Here is a 12,609-nt window from a genome sequence, read left to right as displayed (position 1 = left end):
ATACATATTGTGAGGTAAATAAAATAATACCCACCCACATCCCCCTCTTAACAAATCTCTTATTATGGGAAAATGTTATTAATCATTACAAAAATCTGCTAATGGTCTCCAAATCTTCAGAAATTTACCAAAATAACCTTTTTGTGTTGCTATTGTGCACTCCATTTTATATATATGGCATACCAAATTCCACCAAAAGTTATAACTTAATCTGTCATAATTTTTCCAGTTACATGTTATTTGTTGAATTGCTACTGCAGTTAATATGAATAAAAGTTACATGTATGAATTAATTAATGCATTTTGAAGTATTAGGTTAGATTTTCTGAAATAGGAAGAGAGGGCTTGGGGGGGCTTTTTTATTTTATTTATATTTGTTATACATATTAAATGATTTACATATTATCTAAAACATTATAAAAATATGAATATAAATATGATATATTGTACTTAAAGTATTCATGAAGGAAAATGTGTGTTTATAAGATTATATGTATTTTTCTGATACACTTGTTGTAATATGGAAAAATGAATAAAGAAATTAAAAAAAAAAGAACTTACCAAGCCCAGCAAGCTGAGAGGAAAGGCCTGCTTGGGACACGTTCCCTCCTACCATCGGGCTCACGACAGCTGGGGATCCTGGCCCCAAATCTATTAAATTATCCTCAGTCACCTCGCTCAGTACCTGTTAGAGCAATGAGATACAGGTGAAATATTCTGGCACACTCAACACTAAACAGTGGAAAAAGTGCCTTTTGTTGTCAAACTAACGTCTTGACTGGACAATTGCTTCCAATAGGTGCACTCTTAAGCAACGCAACAAAGCTCTCAGATACCTGCACTGATCGATCGGTCATAGATTCTTAGATCGGTTTCAGCCGGTGATAGATATCATTCATTGAGCTTTGTGCGTATTTTTAAACTTATATGTGCTAGCGATAATTTAAAGTGCTTAATGCAATAAATATATAAGCAAACCCAGCACTTATCTTAGTTACTGCTGGTGCTTCTAATGTGTAGCTTTATATTGGCCCAACGGGACCTGTTTCGCCAAGATGCTGGCTTCTTCAGGGGTCTACGTTTTGTGAACAGCTCTGCTTCCGTTCCAAAGTAAAAAAAATGGCACTGCTTTGGAACGGAAGCAGAGCTGTTCACAAAACGTAGACCCCTGCTTAACCCTTTCAGGACCATAAGGATCGTAGGCCAATTTTTGTGGTTTTGACGACATTTTTAGGGTAAAAAGGGCTTGCAGATGCCAAAAAATTGATTTTTTTTGTGAAATATCATTATTTTTATTTTAAAAAAATCACACTTCTGGCTTATGGACAGTGTGGCAAGTGAATCTTCTCGTCAATCTGGCAACGACGCTAATGAATGAATGTCGGAACCAGTTTGTTTACATAAAGGCAGTATCCTATGGAATCCGTACATATCAAATTTAGAACGGTAGACTATCCCAATCAAAATTGATAGGATTTTAAAGTTATGGGACAAATATGTCCCTTGGTCCTGAAAGGGTTAAACCGATCAGTGCAGGTATCTGAGAGCTTTGTTGCGTTGCTTAAGAGTGCACCTATTGGAAGCAAATTGTGTAAAAAAGTCCAGTCAAGACGTCAGAAATATTCTGGAATACAGTCAACAGAAAGGCCAGATACTCAGTTTATGCATAGGAAGCATTTTTTTCTGCAAACGTCTTTCTATGGCGCATCCCAGAATGGAAAAAAAAAAAAAGGATCTCAAGAATCTCACTTCAGAGATCAGAGCCAACAGGTGGCCACCCCCTTAAGTGCAATGGAGAGGTAGAAACATGACGGCAGATAAAGACCACCTGGCCCATCCAGTGTGCCCATCCACAGCATCTACTTTCTCCTCCGCTCCCTATGGAGTATGAGGCCATACAGCATTATTGTTATACGCTAAGGGGCTCATGATCGAAAAGAAAATACGTCTAAAAACCCACCTAAATTGGCACTTGGATGACCAAAAAGACAGGTCATCCAAGTACTGATAATCAAAATGGGCTTTAGATGTATCTCAAAGCAGCTTAGGCCGCTGTGCACCCAGAGTGAAAAGGAGTATTTTTCAAGGAGTGGTTCGAGTGGGTTGACCTAGACTTAGTTGTCTGGCAGCGATAATCGAAAGTTTAACAGGTTGCCAAGACGAAACTTATATGTTTTGACTTAGACCAAGTCAAAACAAGATAAGTTCTGGATCGGACCGCAATCAGCTCAACGGCCCAGGCAATCTGTCCCCCTGCCCTTGTAACGATCACGGCAGGAGGGATGCCCAGTCCCTTCTGTCGGAACCAGCCACGACCCCCCGCAAGCATTGCCAACAGGAGGGATGCCCAGTTCCTCCTGACCGATGCACCGGGGAGGGGCCTAAGGGCCTGACTGGCCCAGGCGCTTAAGGCCCCCCTGTAGGAAAGGCCTTAGGCGCCTGGGCCAACCGGAATCTTAGGTCCATCTCCCAGTGCACCAGGAAGGAGCAGGCCCGCCATTCCAGCTAGCCATCTAAAAAATGTTAGGGGGGTCCAGGTGGGGTTGGGGGTTAAGGGTGGAAGGTCCAGTGGAGGTGGGCTTGGGAGGTCCGGGTGGGCTACCTTTGGGGGGGTGGGGGGTGTCAACAGGAGGGACTGGTCATCCATCCTGTCGACAAACTTTCAGGGTGGGGGGGTGTCGGCAGGAGAGATTGGGCCCATACAAAGCACTAAACCCTACCCCCTCTTTTACATATTACAGGATATTTTAAATATAAGGTTCTTTTTAGGTGTAATCTTTATTTGTTTCTCCCTCACTGATCTATTTGTCCCTCCAGAGATTCTGACTAGGTACTAGAGCCTGAATAACTATAAGAAACAAATAGCACAGGAAAATGAAATATACTTTACCACTTATTGTAGGGTTCCCTCGAAGTTATTGAAAAGGAAACCAAGTGGTGGTGTTACAAAAAGAAAAGACCCCATAAAATCAGGACGTGAACCTCTTACCCCATTAGTGTTCTGTGCCAATCGACCTGATCTGTACCTCTCAAACCTGTCACGGAAAGAGAAACGAGATTTGATGAAATAGACCAAGAAGCAGCATTACTAAGATTTTCAGATGTGACACGGACAAGAGGTCATAGCCTGAAACTGGGTGGCAGCAGGTTCAGGACGAATGCCAGAAAGTTCTGTTTCTCACAACGAGTGGAGGGCGCTTGGAATTCTCTTCCTGAGGGTGTTGTGGCGGAGACTACTCTTCGGGGTTTCAAGCACAAGCACCTTCTTGCAAATCATATTGAGGTATACGATAATTTCAGGTTTTCATAATAGAGAACCTCAATGGGCCGCCGCGTGAACGGATCGCCGGACTTGATAGACCTCGGTCTGATCCGGTGAAGGCATTTCTTATGTTCTTATGCTGCGTTGGCCAGCAAGCAGAGGGCCCGGTACAAGCTGGAGCCAGCAAGAATCCCAAGCCCTGAAGGTGATTTTAACTCTCTGGCAAGTCTGAACTGGGCCACATGAGTTCCTCCTTCTTCCTAAAACGGGTTCTCTCCTGGGTGGTCTGGACAGACTAACGTGTCTTTTTCTGCCATCATCCACTATGAGCCCGATTCTATAAACGAGGCCTAGGTTAGGCAATGCTAGGCCACCTAATCATGCACACATAGTGATGCCTAACTTACCCCCCCCCCCCCCCTTTTACAAAACCGCGCTAGCGTTTTTTATCGCTGGTCACGGCGATAACAGCTGTGACACTCCTAGAATTCCTATGAGCGTTGCAGCTGTTACCGCTGTGGCCAGTGCTATAAAATGCTAGTGCAGTTTTGTAAGAGGGGAAGTTAAATCAGTGCCTAAGCTAATTTATTTTTAATGGGTTAATTGGTGTGGCGATTGACCATGCCATTAAAAACCCATTAAAAAACAATTATTTTAATTGCTAATTTGGGTTGCAGGTGGAATATCACATGGCGCCCTGCGACGCCTAATGATGATTGCCTGAAAAGTAGGCGTGGTTAGGGGGCGGAGAATGGGCATGGTTGACAGGTGTCTGAGTTAGGCGCCAGGGATAAACCAGTGCCTACCTCTAGGATGCTTCGTAACACTGAAGATCACTTGGGCACTGTTAGGCGTGATTCTATAAAGGATGGCAAGTGGTTAATTGACAACCACACAGAGCCTACCTATATATGGGGACCATTGGCTAGTTACTCTAATGATCAGATATCTTAGCACATGGATAGAATATATAGGGGGTTAGGGAGGGTAATTTATTTTATTTGGATATAGGAATATTGACAAAAAGGGAGATATTTTATTTTATATTATAAGAGTAATTGAATGTAATTCAAGTGTTATAAAATAATTGTCTTTTACTATGTTTTTTCACTTGATGTAAGAAATGAAAAGGAATAAAGATTTACAAAGACAACCACACAGAGCGATGCCAACAAGTTACCGTATTTTTTGTTCCATAAGACGCACTCCCCCCCCCCCACCTGAAAACAAAAGTGGGTACACCGGTACCTTTTTTTAAATTCTGGCGGTCTAGCGCTGTATCAACAGGAGCTTTCCTCGCTCCTGCCCCTCCCTCGCTGGACGGCTGCCTCCAAGTCCCCCATCTCTTGCGGCAGAGCAGTGCACAAGGCAGGCGCGAGCTTTTCAAGCTCCTGTCTGGCCCCGCACCACTCCCTGAATGGCTACCATCAGTTCTCGTGGGACTCATGAGAACTGATGGCAGCCATTCAGGGAGCAGGACGGGACCAGGCAGGAGCACAAAAAGCTTGCGCCTGCCTTGTGCGCCGCTCTGCTGCACGGACTAACACCAGATACCACGTGAATATTGTAAGTGTAGCCCCCCTCAAGAAAGAGGGTTACTTTGTAACCCTCATAAAGAAAAAGTAGTATCTGTGCGCCATTGTCCTGCATGCATTTGTTGGGCCACACAGATAATTATTATGCAAAGCAACTCCACATGGCTTAAAGCAATGCATCGCAAACTGTGTGCTGCGGTGAGATTCCAGGTGTGCGGCGAAATGCCAGCGAGGACAAGCGCTGACTGCCTACTGGATGTGCCTCTCACGGCGAGAGGCACGTCCTTTTGGCAGTCAGCCAGCGCCAGCGCCTCTCCTCCTCAACACCCCCTTCCCCACTGGCGTAGTAATAGCAACCCCATCTGGAGGGCCTCTGCGCATGCGCGTGACATCATCGTCCTCCAGACTCAGCCCCGAGTTTAGCGTATCGCAACTTCAAAATGTTTATGAGACACTGGTTTAAAGACTTAAGCGTGCAAGAATACAAACGTCCCCCACCTTTCATATCGGAGAAAAACATTATTTAAGTCATCATTGACATGTAGCAGTTCTTCTGTGACCTCTTCGTTGGACACTCGTGAAATGAGTTCCACAATCCTTTGCTGCATAGCTCTGCAAGTTCTGTTCAGTTCCTGGGACAGAAAAGAATGAATGCCCATTAGTGCCCATGCCAAGCTTTGCTCACAGTGCTCTCCTGCAGGTGGAAGCGGCAGACAAGCCCACCTTTGGTAACTAAAGGGCATACTATATACACTTGAATATAAACCTCTCTTGTGATGCCCTACCACCTTCTCTCCTAGTAGTCTTACCCCTCCACCGCAGCTGCAATCCTCCCTCGAACCGGCAGACTTTGGCTGCTGCAATCAGGGCATGCCAGCATCCCGCCCATGCCCCAAGCCCACCAGAATGTCAGTTAGTGCTCCCTCCCAAGCGAAACACCCATGCCTGTAATCCTGCCTGCGCCCCACTGGAGCATCCGCTAGTGCTCCTTCTCTGCCTCCCAAGCAAGAGTAACACCCGCGCCACCACCCATGTCCCCAACCCCCACCCAGCTAGTGCTTCCTCCTTCATTTCCAAGCTGCTGGAAGTCCCGGTGGCCATTTTTATTGCGCAGGAAGAATGGGCAGGAGCAAGTGGGAATCGCTCTTGCCCCAACGCGCCGCTAGACCACCAGGAGATCGCAATAGGCCTGGGGGGGTTGTCAGTCTCACTAGCTGACGAGGCTGTGGGTGCTCTTCTGGCTTGGGAGTGGCTGATGTTCTAGTGGGGGTTAGGGTGCAGGTGTTATTCTTGCTTGGGAGGGAGGGAATTTGATATACTGCCCTTCCGTGGTTACAGATTATACACAGGCACTTGTTTATTTGATTTATAGCTCACTTTTTACAACTTAAACTTATACAATATTTAAAACAATATACTACTTATTTTATAGCTGGGGCAATGGAGGTTAAGTGACTTGCACAGACAAAAAGAGCTGCAGGTCCCCAGGTTTTCAGACTGCTGCACTGACCATTAGGGCTACTCCTCCCCTTCACCATTAGGGCTATTCCTCCCCTTCACAAACTCCTCCCCTTCATGAACTCCTCCCCTTCACCATTAGGGCTATTCCTCCCCTTCACAAACTCCTCCCTGTCAGCATAGCTATTGCTAGCAATCAGCATTTTCAGTTGGCATAACTAATGTCAACAAAGGCCTATGGGAAATTATATCAATCTGACTCTGGCATGTGAATGCAGATAGACCCTGAGTGCAGGCAGATGGTTTCAAATAGCCTGATTAAATCATGATTACAAATCAACTTGTAGCTAAAAGGTGTTAATGTGTTAATGTCTGAGGAGGATGCTTAGGACAATGGGTCCAGGTGCACAGATAACTAAAATTAATCAGAAACTATTGTCAGAGGCATACTGGAAATTACATTTGACTTCAGCCTATTCTTCTTCTGTCTAGCACAAGTTTAAGTTCTATTCAAGCTCAATAGAGAATAAGTTTCCAAACTATAAAAGCCCCCTTGCAACATCACCCCCCTCTCTTGGTTCTGGTCTTTCTTGGCTTTCTTGTTCTTCTTGATCGTCTTGCTCTCTACCTGAAGCTTGGGACATCACCCTCCCCACCTCCCTATTTCTCTCTCTCTCTTTCTTTCTTTCTGTGTTCTCTCTCATTTACAAGAACACAGAAGCAGTCTCTGTAATTTATGAATCCTACTTTTCTGTAAGCCTATTTCTATAATATATTCTTTTTGCAATCACCTCTGGCTGTGTTTCTTATTTGATTCTACTCCTGGTGAATCTTCGGTGAGGAAATTGAACCTGGGACCTGGTGTTTTAAACCTTTCACTCCCCTTCACCATTAGGGCTACTCCTCCCCTTCACAAACAAATCCCAAGCCTCAAGACCTGATCCAGTCCATTAAATGCACTTTTTCAGGGATCCAATTAGGCTTCCATCAAAAATGAAATTAATTTAGTGCTCCTAACCTGAAAAAAATGCTGCCTGTCTTTTTCTCTACCTCCATTTGCTGTTTGGAGGACACAACCCAGTGGTCTGGGACTGGTCTATGTGGACGATAAGGAAGACAGAAATTTAGTGATCTTTAATTTGAAAAAAATATAATGCTCCATGCCTTCTAAATAGAGAAAAATTTTCATTGTAGACCTGCTATTCATGTGTCTAGATTTGAGCCTAGTGCCAAGTGCTTAACTTTTTCTGGTTCCCCCAACTCCACTCTTGTTGTTGATCACTTTGAGGCACTAAGGGGCCCTCGCTGCAAGAGATCTAAAACGCCTCCAAAAAGTCCAGAACTCAGCAATTCGACTCCTATACAACCTCAGCTACCATGGCCCCATTACTCCAACGCCCTATGCAGGTCACTGGTTACCAGTCAAAAAGCGATGCATCTTCAAAGCCCTGGTCATGACACACAAAAGATTCTACCAAAAAAACCCAGCCTACATAGCATCCAAGCTATGCCTATACACCCCTAACCGCTCCCTCCGCTCCAAAGCAGAACAAAGACTCAGCATTCCCGCATGAGTACGGCGTACAAAAGATCCTACAGCCACTTTCTACCTCAGCTATGGAATCGACTACCCACACAGATCAGGTCGCTAGACTCACTAATGACCTTCCGTAGAGCAGTGAAGACCTTCCTCTTCCGCCAATCGGGCCATTAAAAACTGCCTCCTCAATATACTTCTCCTAGTACTTCTCCTAGGACCAGTCTGGTCTCTAGAATAAGCTCTGTCATTGTCTACTGTAACCTATTTGTTGTCACGACTAGTCTGTCTTCAAACGATTGTGAATGGCTACTTGTAACCCGTTCTGAGCTTCTGGGAGAATGGGATAGAAACCGAAATAAATAAATAAATTGTGCTAAGCTTTGCCCCAAAATGGGCTCAGCACACTCTTACATGGGCCTTTCCTGTGCATTAAGACGTCTTTGACCAACGATCGTCCTTTTAAGGTTGCTGAACATACTTTTTTTTAACCCTTTAAGTTTCCCTTCCCTTTCGTTCCTCCCTTTTATTCTTTGTTCCTGTTAATGTCTGTGTGATTCATGTTTATCTGTAGTGCGTATGTTTGTTTATTTTAATATTTCATGTATCCATCCCCCTTTGTTTTAAATATGTAAACAGCCTTGAAGCCCAATTAGGCGATATCAAACTTTTACTAAATTTGTAAAATTGTTATGAAAAAGACTTTTGGGTATTTGCTTCATTTGTGGCTGTGTGTTGTTAGCATTAGAGTACATTCATTAAAAAAAAAAATTAACGCGGAAGTCCTGTGTTCACCCTTAGGTAACCATTTAGTGAACGCTAATGGTTTACTCTTGGCAGAATTCTGTGCAAAATTTTTGAAAATTCTGTGCCGAAGATTTCAAAATTCTGCATAGATTATTTGTACTGTTTGGCCTAGAATTCCCCCATCCTAAGGCCTGAAATTCCATTCTGCATTTTCCTTTCTCAGGTTCCAGCCTCTTCAGTTCCTCTCTCACTCCACCTGCAGTTCTGTCTCTCTCTAAATCCCACCCTCTCTCGCTCATACCCTGAATCCCATCCCTCATGGTTTGGCATCTCTCTCTCCCTCTCACCACTGGCTTCTTCCCTTCCTGGGTCTGGGTCGCTGTCTCTTCCTCTCTCTACCATCCCCTCCACCCCTACTTGCAGATCCAGCATCCATGTCCCCCCACCCAACCCATACACATTTCTCTCACTTGCGCCATGAATCCCCTCCCCATGGTCTGGCAACTCTCTTTCCCTCTCTCCACTGGCCAAGCATTTTTCCCTCCCTTTCTGGTCTGGGACACTCTCTCTCCCCCTCTGCTCTCCCTTGCAGGTAGAGCATCCATGTCCCCTCATCTTCCCTCCTACTTATGGGTCCAAAATCCATGTCTCCTCCCCCCCCTATGGGTCTCACTTCTCACACACACAAGCGGGTCTTGCCTCTCTTACCTCCCCCCCTCAGGTCTGACCTCTCTCATCTTCTCTGATAGAAACCCCCACCCCCATCTGACAACTTCCCTGCCTGCGGGTCCTCCCACAGCAGCAGCTGACCGACAGAGGCAGCACTGTGAACAGGTTTCTTGCGACCTGCCCTGCCAGGGCCTTTCCTCCACCTCATCCGTCTACAGGAAGTGATATCACAAAGAGATGACGGAGCAGAGCAAAGATCTTGGTGGGGCTGGCTGTAAGTAGTTTGCTCAGAGCTCTGCTTCTGCAGGTCAACCGCCATTGCTGCTTTAGGAGGGCTCACGGGTAGGGGAGATGCCAGATCCACATGGGGGGGGGGGGTTCAGTCAGAAAGAGCAAATGAGGCCAGACCTGTGTGGAGGGTGTCAGTTCAGAAGCAGGAAGGAGAATTCTGCACAAATTCTATGCTGCAGTTGCACAGAATTTTGCCAGGGTAACGATTACTGTTTCTATGCCCACTCTCTGTCCTTGAAATGCCCCCTCAAAAAATCTACAAGAAATAAATACTGCATACTTAGCATGCGCAAATGGCAAAAGTAACTCAGGATGCTTCAGCACGTCCTCTGTTAGGCCGTTATATTATGCATTCGGCGCATGTCGGTACTTAACACAGCTTAGTGAAGGGACCCCAAAATCTAGAGCCTAGGGAAGTGCTGAATTTTCAAAGTGCCTGATTTATATGCCCAACTCCCTAGAGGTATAAAAATCATATAATATCAGGAGTGTTTCATCAGTTTGGCTAAGTCATTAGTCTCTTCTTAAGACAAAGAGAGCTGGAATAGCCTGAGCGATTCTGGTCAGTATAGGGTACATCGGAAGGAAGAGAACATCTGCCCAATTTTATGCTTTGTCTAAATGCAAACAAGTAAAGGAAAATTAGCAACCCCCAATCCATAAATAGATCTGCAATACATTCCCCTGGCCTGCCCCAGGACAGATGAAAATTCATTCTATAGAATTAAGAGAATATTCTTAATACTCAGAGAAATAATGATTAGTCCTGACGGAATTCTGCAAGTGCAGAATTCAGTGCAAACAATGGATCACTTCCTCCTCCTGTGCTGGCATAGACCTGACGGTTTAACTGAGCTGCTATCTTGCACGTGCAGAATTCCGCCAGGAGTAAATGATGTTATAAGCTCTGCACTAGTAATAGTTCCATCTAATGCAGTGGTCTCCAACCCTGTCCTGGAGGACCACCAGGCCAATTGGGTTTTCAGGCTAGCCCTAATGAATATGCATGGGAGAGATTTGCATAAAATGGAAGTGGCAGGCATGCAAATCTGCTCCATGTTCATATTTATTAGGGTTATCCTGAAAACCTGATTGGCCTGGTGGTCCTCCAGGACAGGGTTGGAGACCACTGATCTAATGAAGGGACCTGCATGGCACTGCAATGGCCAAGATAACAGGGCACAAGTTTACCTTTAAGAAGATTTTTACTTAGGACTGGGTACAATATATGACTTGGTGGGTCAAACATCAGAACATTTCCAGTGCAATAGGCGAGACATTCTGGACAGCAGGGTGATTTCCCTTTAGTCGCAATTTGCAGAAGGAATCCACTCCAGATTTTTCACTCTGCCTCTGTTAGGCTTCACTGGGCTCTCTACCTTCAGGTCCTTCCTTCTGCACGCATGACTGCAGATATGTTTGTTCTGCTCTCCCCCTTTTATTATTTTTATTTCAATGTAATTTTGTCCCCTTTTCAAGTAATTTGGTGCTTGGAGCCATTTTAAAGCTCTGTCTGCGTCAGAATTCACAGACAGAGGCCAATCCCAATGGGTACCTGTTTGCCAGCCTGCATAGTTTTCTCTGCAGCTCAGGGCCGTCCCTGAGGTGGTCTCACCTTCTGTTAATCAGAGGTCAAGTGCAGGCTTTTAGGCGCCTTTAGGAGTCTCGGCAGTGTCTCGCAGAGTGCTGGCTGCATCATCACAGCTGCGCATCCGTTAGTCCACAGGGGTGGAGGTGTAGTCAGACACTGGACTCTGACAGAAGATCAGCTTTGCAGCAGCATTCCCAACATTGTGGCAGAGATTTGCTCATCCAGCTACTGTGAGAGAGCTGAAAGCAGGTTTCCAGCACTGATCCTATCAGTGAGTACACAGGCTGACAGCATGTGAGAGACATGGGGGGGGAAGGAGGAAGGTTGTTGAAATTAAGATGTGAGAAGAGGAGGGGTTTTCTCCTAATTAGTCACTACCCCTCTCCCTCTGTTCCATTCCTCTTCAGCTTCCCCGAAAGCTACCTGCAAACTTCGCTCCAATTCTCTCTCAAGTAGCAGAGAAGTCTTGAGCATTAAACCCAGGCTACCTGCATGGCAGAGCATCACACCGCTCAAAGGAGGGAACTAAGCAATGGCTACTGGGTCACAGGAGGGAACAAACCTATGTACCTGTAGTAACTCCAAGTCTGAAGAATCCTCCTGTCCGGGTACCATCTCTGTTAGCATCTCCGACATCACTTTAGTGTTTCCTCGAACCACATCTAATTCACTGCGCAGCCTGGCAATCTGAGTGGGGAAGAGAAACAAGCTATGGGCCAAGCAGGGCCTAATAGTCAAGGACATGTATCTGCATAATAAGAGGAGCTAATCCAGATAAACGCCTCAGGTTTGAGTAAGATTATGATACCTAAAACTGATTTTAGGATAGTTGTCCAGACTGGACGGATGTAATAGTGGTTCATAGACAACGGCGCGAAAGACGGAGGCGCGCGGCGCTCAAAATTACAGTTTATAGGGGCTCCAACGGGGGGTTTTGTTGGGGAACCCCCCCACTTTACTTAATAGGCATCGCGCCGGCGTTATGGGGGGTTTGGGGGGTTGTAACCCTCCACATTTTACTATAAACTTAACTTTTCCCTAAAAACAGGGAAAAAGTTAAGTTTTCAGTAAAATGTGGGGGGTTACAACCCCCCACACCCCCCACAACACCCCCACAATGCGGCGCGATGTCTATTAAGTAAAGTGGGGGGGTTCCCCCCCCACGCCCCCCGTCGGAGCCCTAAAAACAGTAATTTAGAGCGGTGCGTGCCTCCGCGCTGCGCTCAATTGTCTGGGCGCGCCTTTGACCTGACACCGTAATAGTATATATTTGGGTGTATCACAAGCATGTTATAAAACTTAGGGACATTGTGAGGGGATCATGTTTCTTGTTCAATGAAGGCTTTGCACTGGCTTCCTGCATGGTTTAGAGCAGTGGTCTCCAACTCCAACCCTTTGCAGGGCCACATTTGGGATTCGTAGGTCCTTGGAGGGCCTCAGAAAAAATAGTTAATGTCTTATTAAAGAAATGACAATTTTGCAGGAGGGAAAACTCTTTATAGCTTATAAATCTTTCCTT

The 12,609-nt window shown here is 45.5% G+C and overlaps 1 protein-coding gene across 8 annotated transcripts in view; it reads right to left on the bottom strand.

Moving 5' to 3' along the window:
• TOM1L2 (target of myb1 like 2 membrane trafficking protein) overlaps positions 1-12,609 on the bottom strand; it is a 123,754-nt gene that overhangs the window by 32,164 nt on the left and 78,981 nt on the right. For all 8 annotated transcript variants that reach the window (XM_033963336.1, XM_033963329.1, XM_033963337.1 and 5 more), the window contains 4 exons: positions 11,661-11,777; positions 5,296-5,429; positions 2,990-3,035; positions 562-685 (listed from right to left, as the gene is read on the bottom strand). In XM_033963336.1, the coding sequence (XP_033819227.1) occupies positions 562-685; positions 2,990-3,035; positions 5,296-5,429; positions 11,661-11,777 (421 nt within the window). The remainder of the gene's footprint in view (positions 1-561; positions 686-2,989; positions 3,036-5,295; positions 5,430-11,660; positions 11,778-12,609) is intronic.

The sequence above is a fragment of the Geotrypetes seraphini genome, chromosome 11 (assembly GCF_902459505.1).
Source record: "Geotrypetes seraphini chromosome 11, aGeoSer1.1, whole genome shotgun sequence".
NCBI lineage: Eukaryota > Metazoa > Chordata > Amphibia > Gymnophiona > Dermophiidae > Geotrypetes > Geotrypetes seraphini.
The sequence above is the reverse complement of the archived record's forward strand: the minus strand, read 5'-3'. Positions and strand labels throughout refer to the sequence as shown.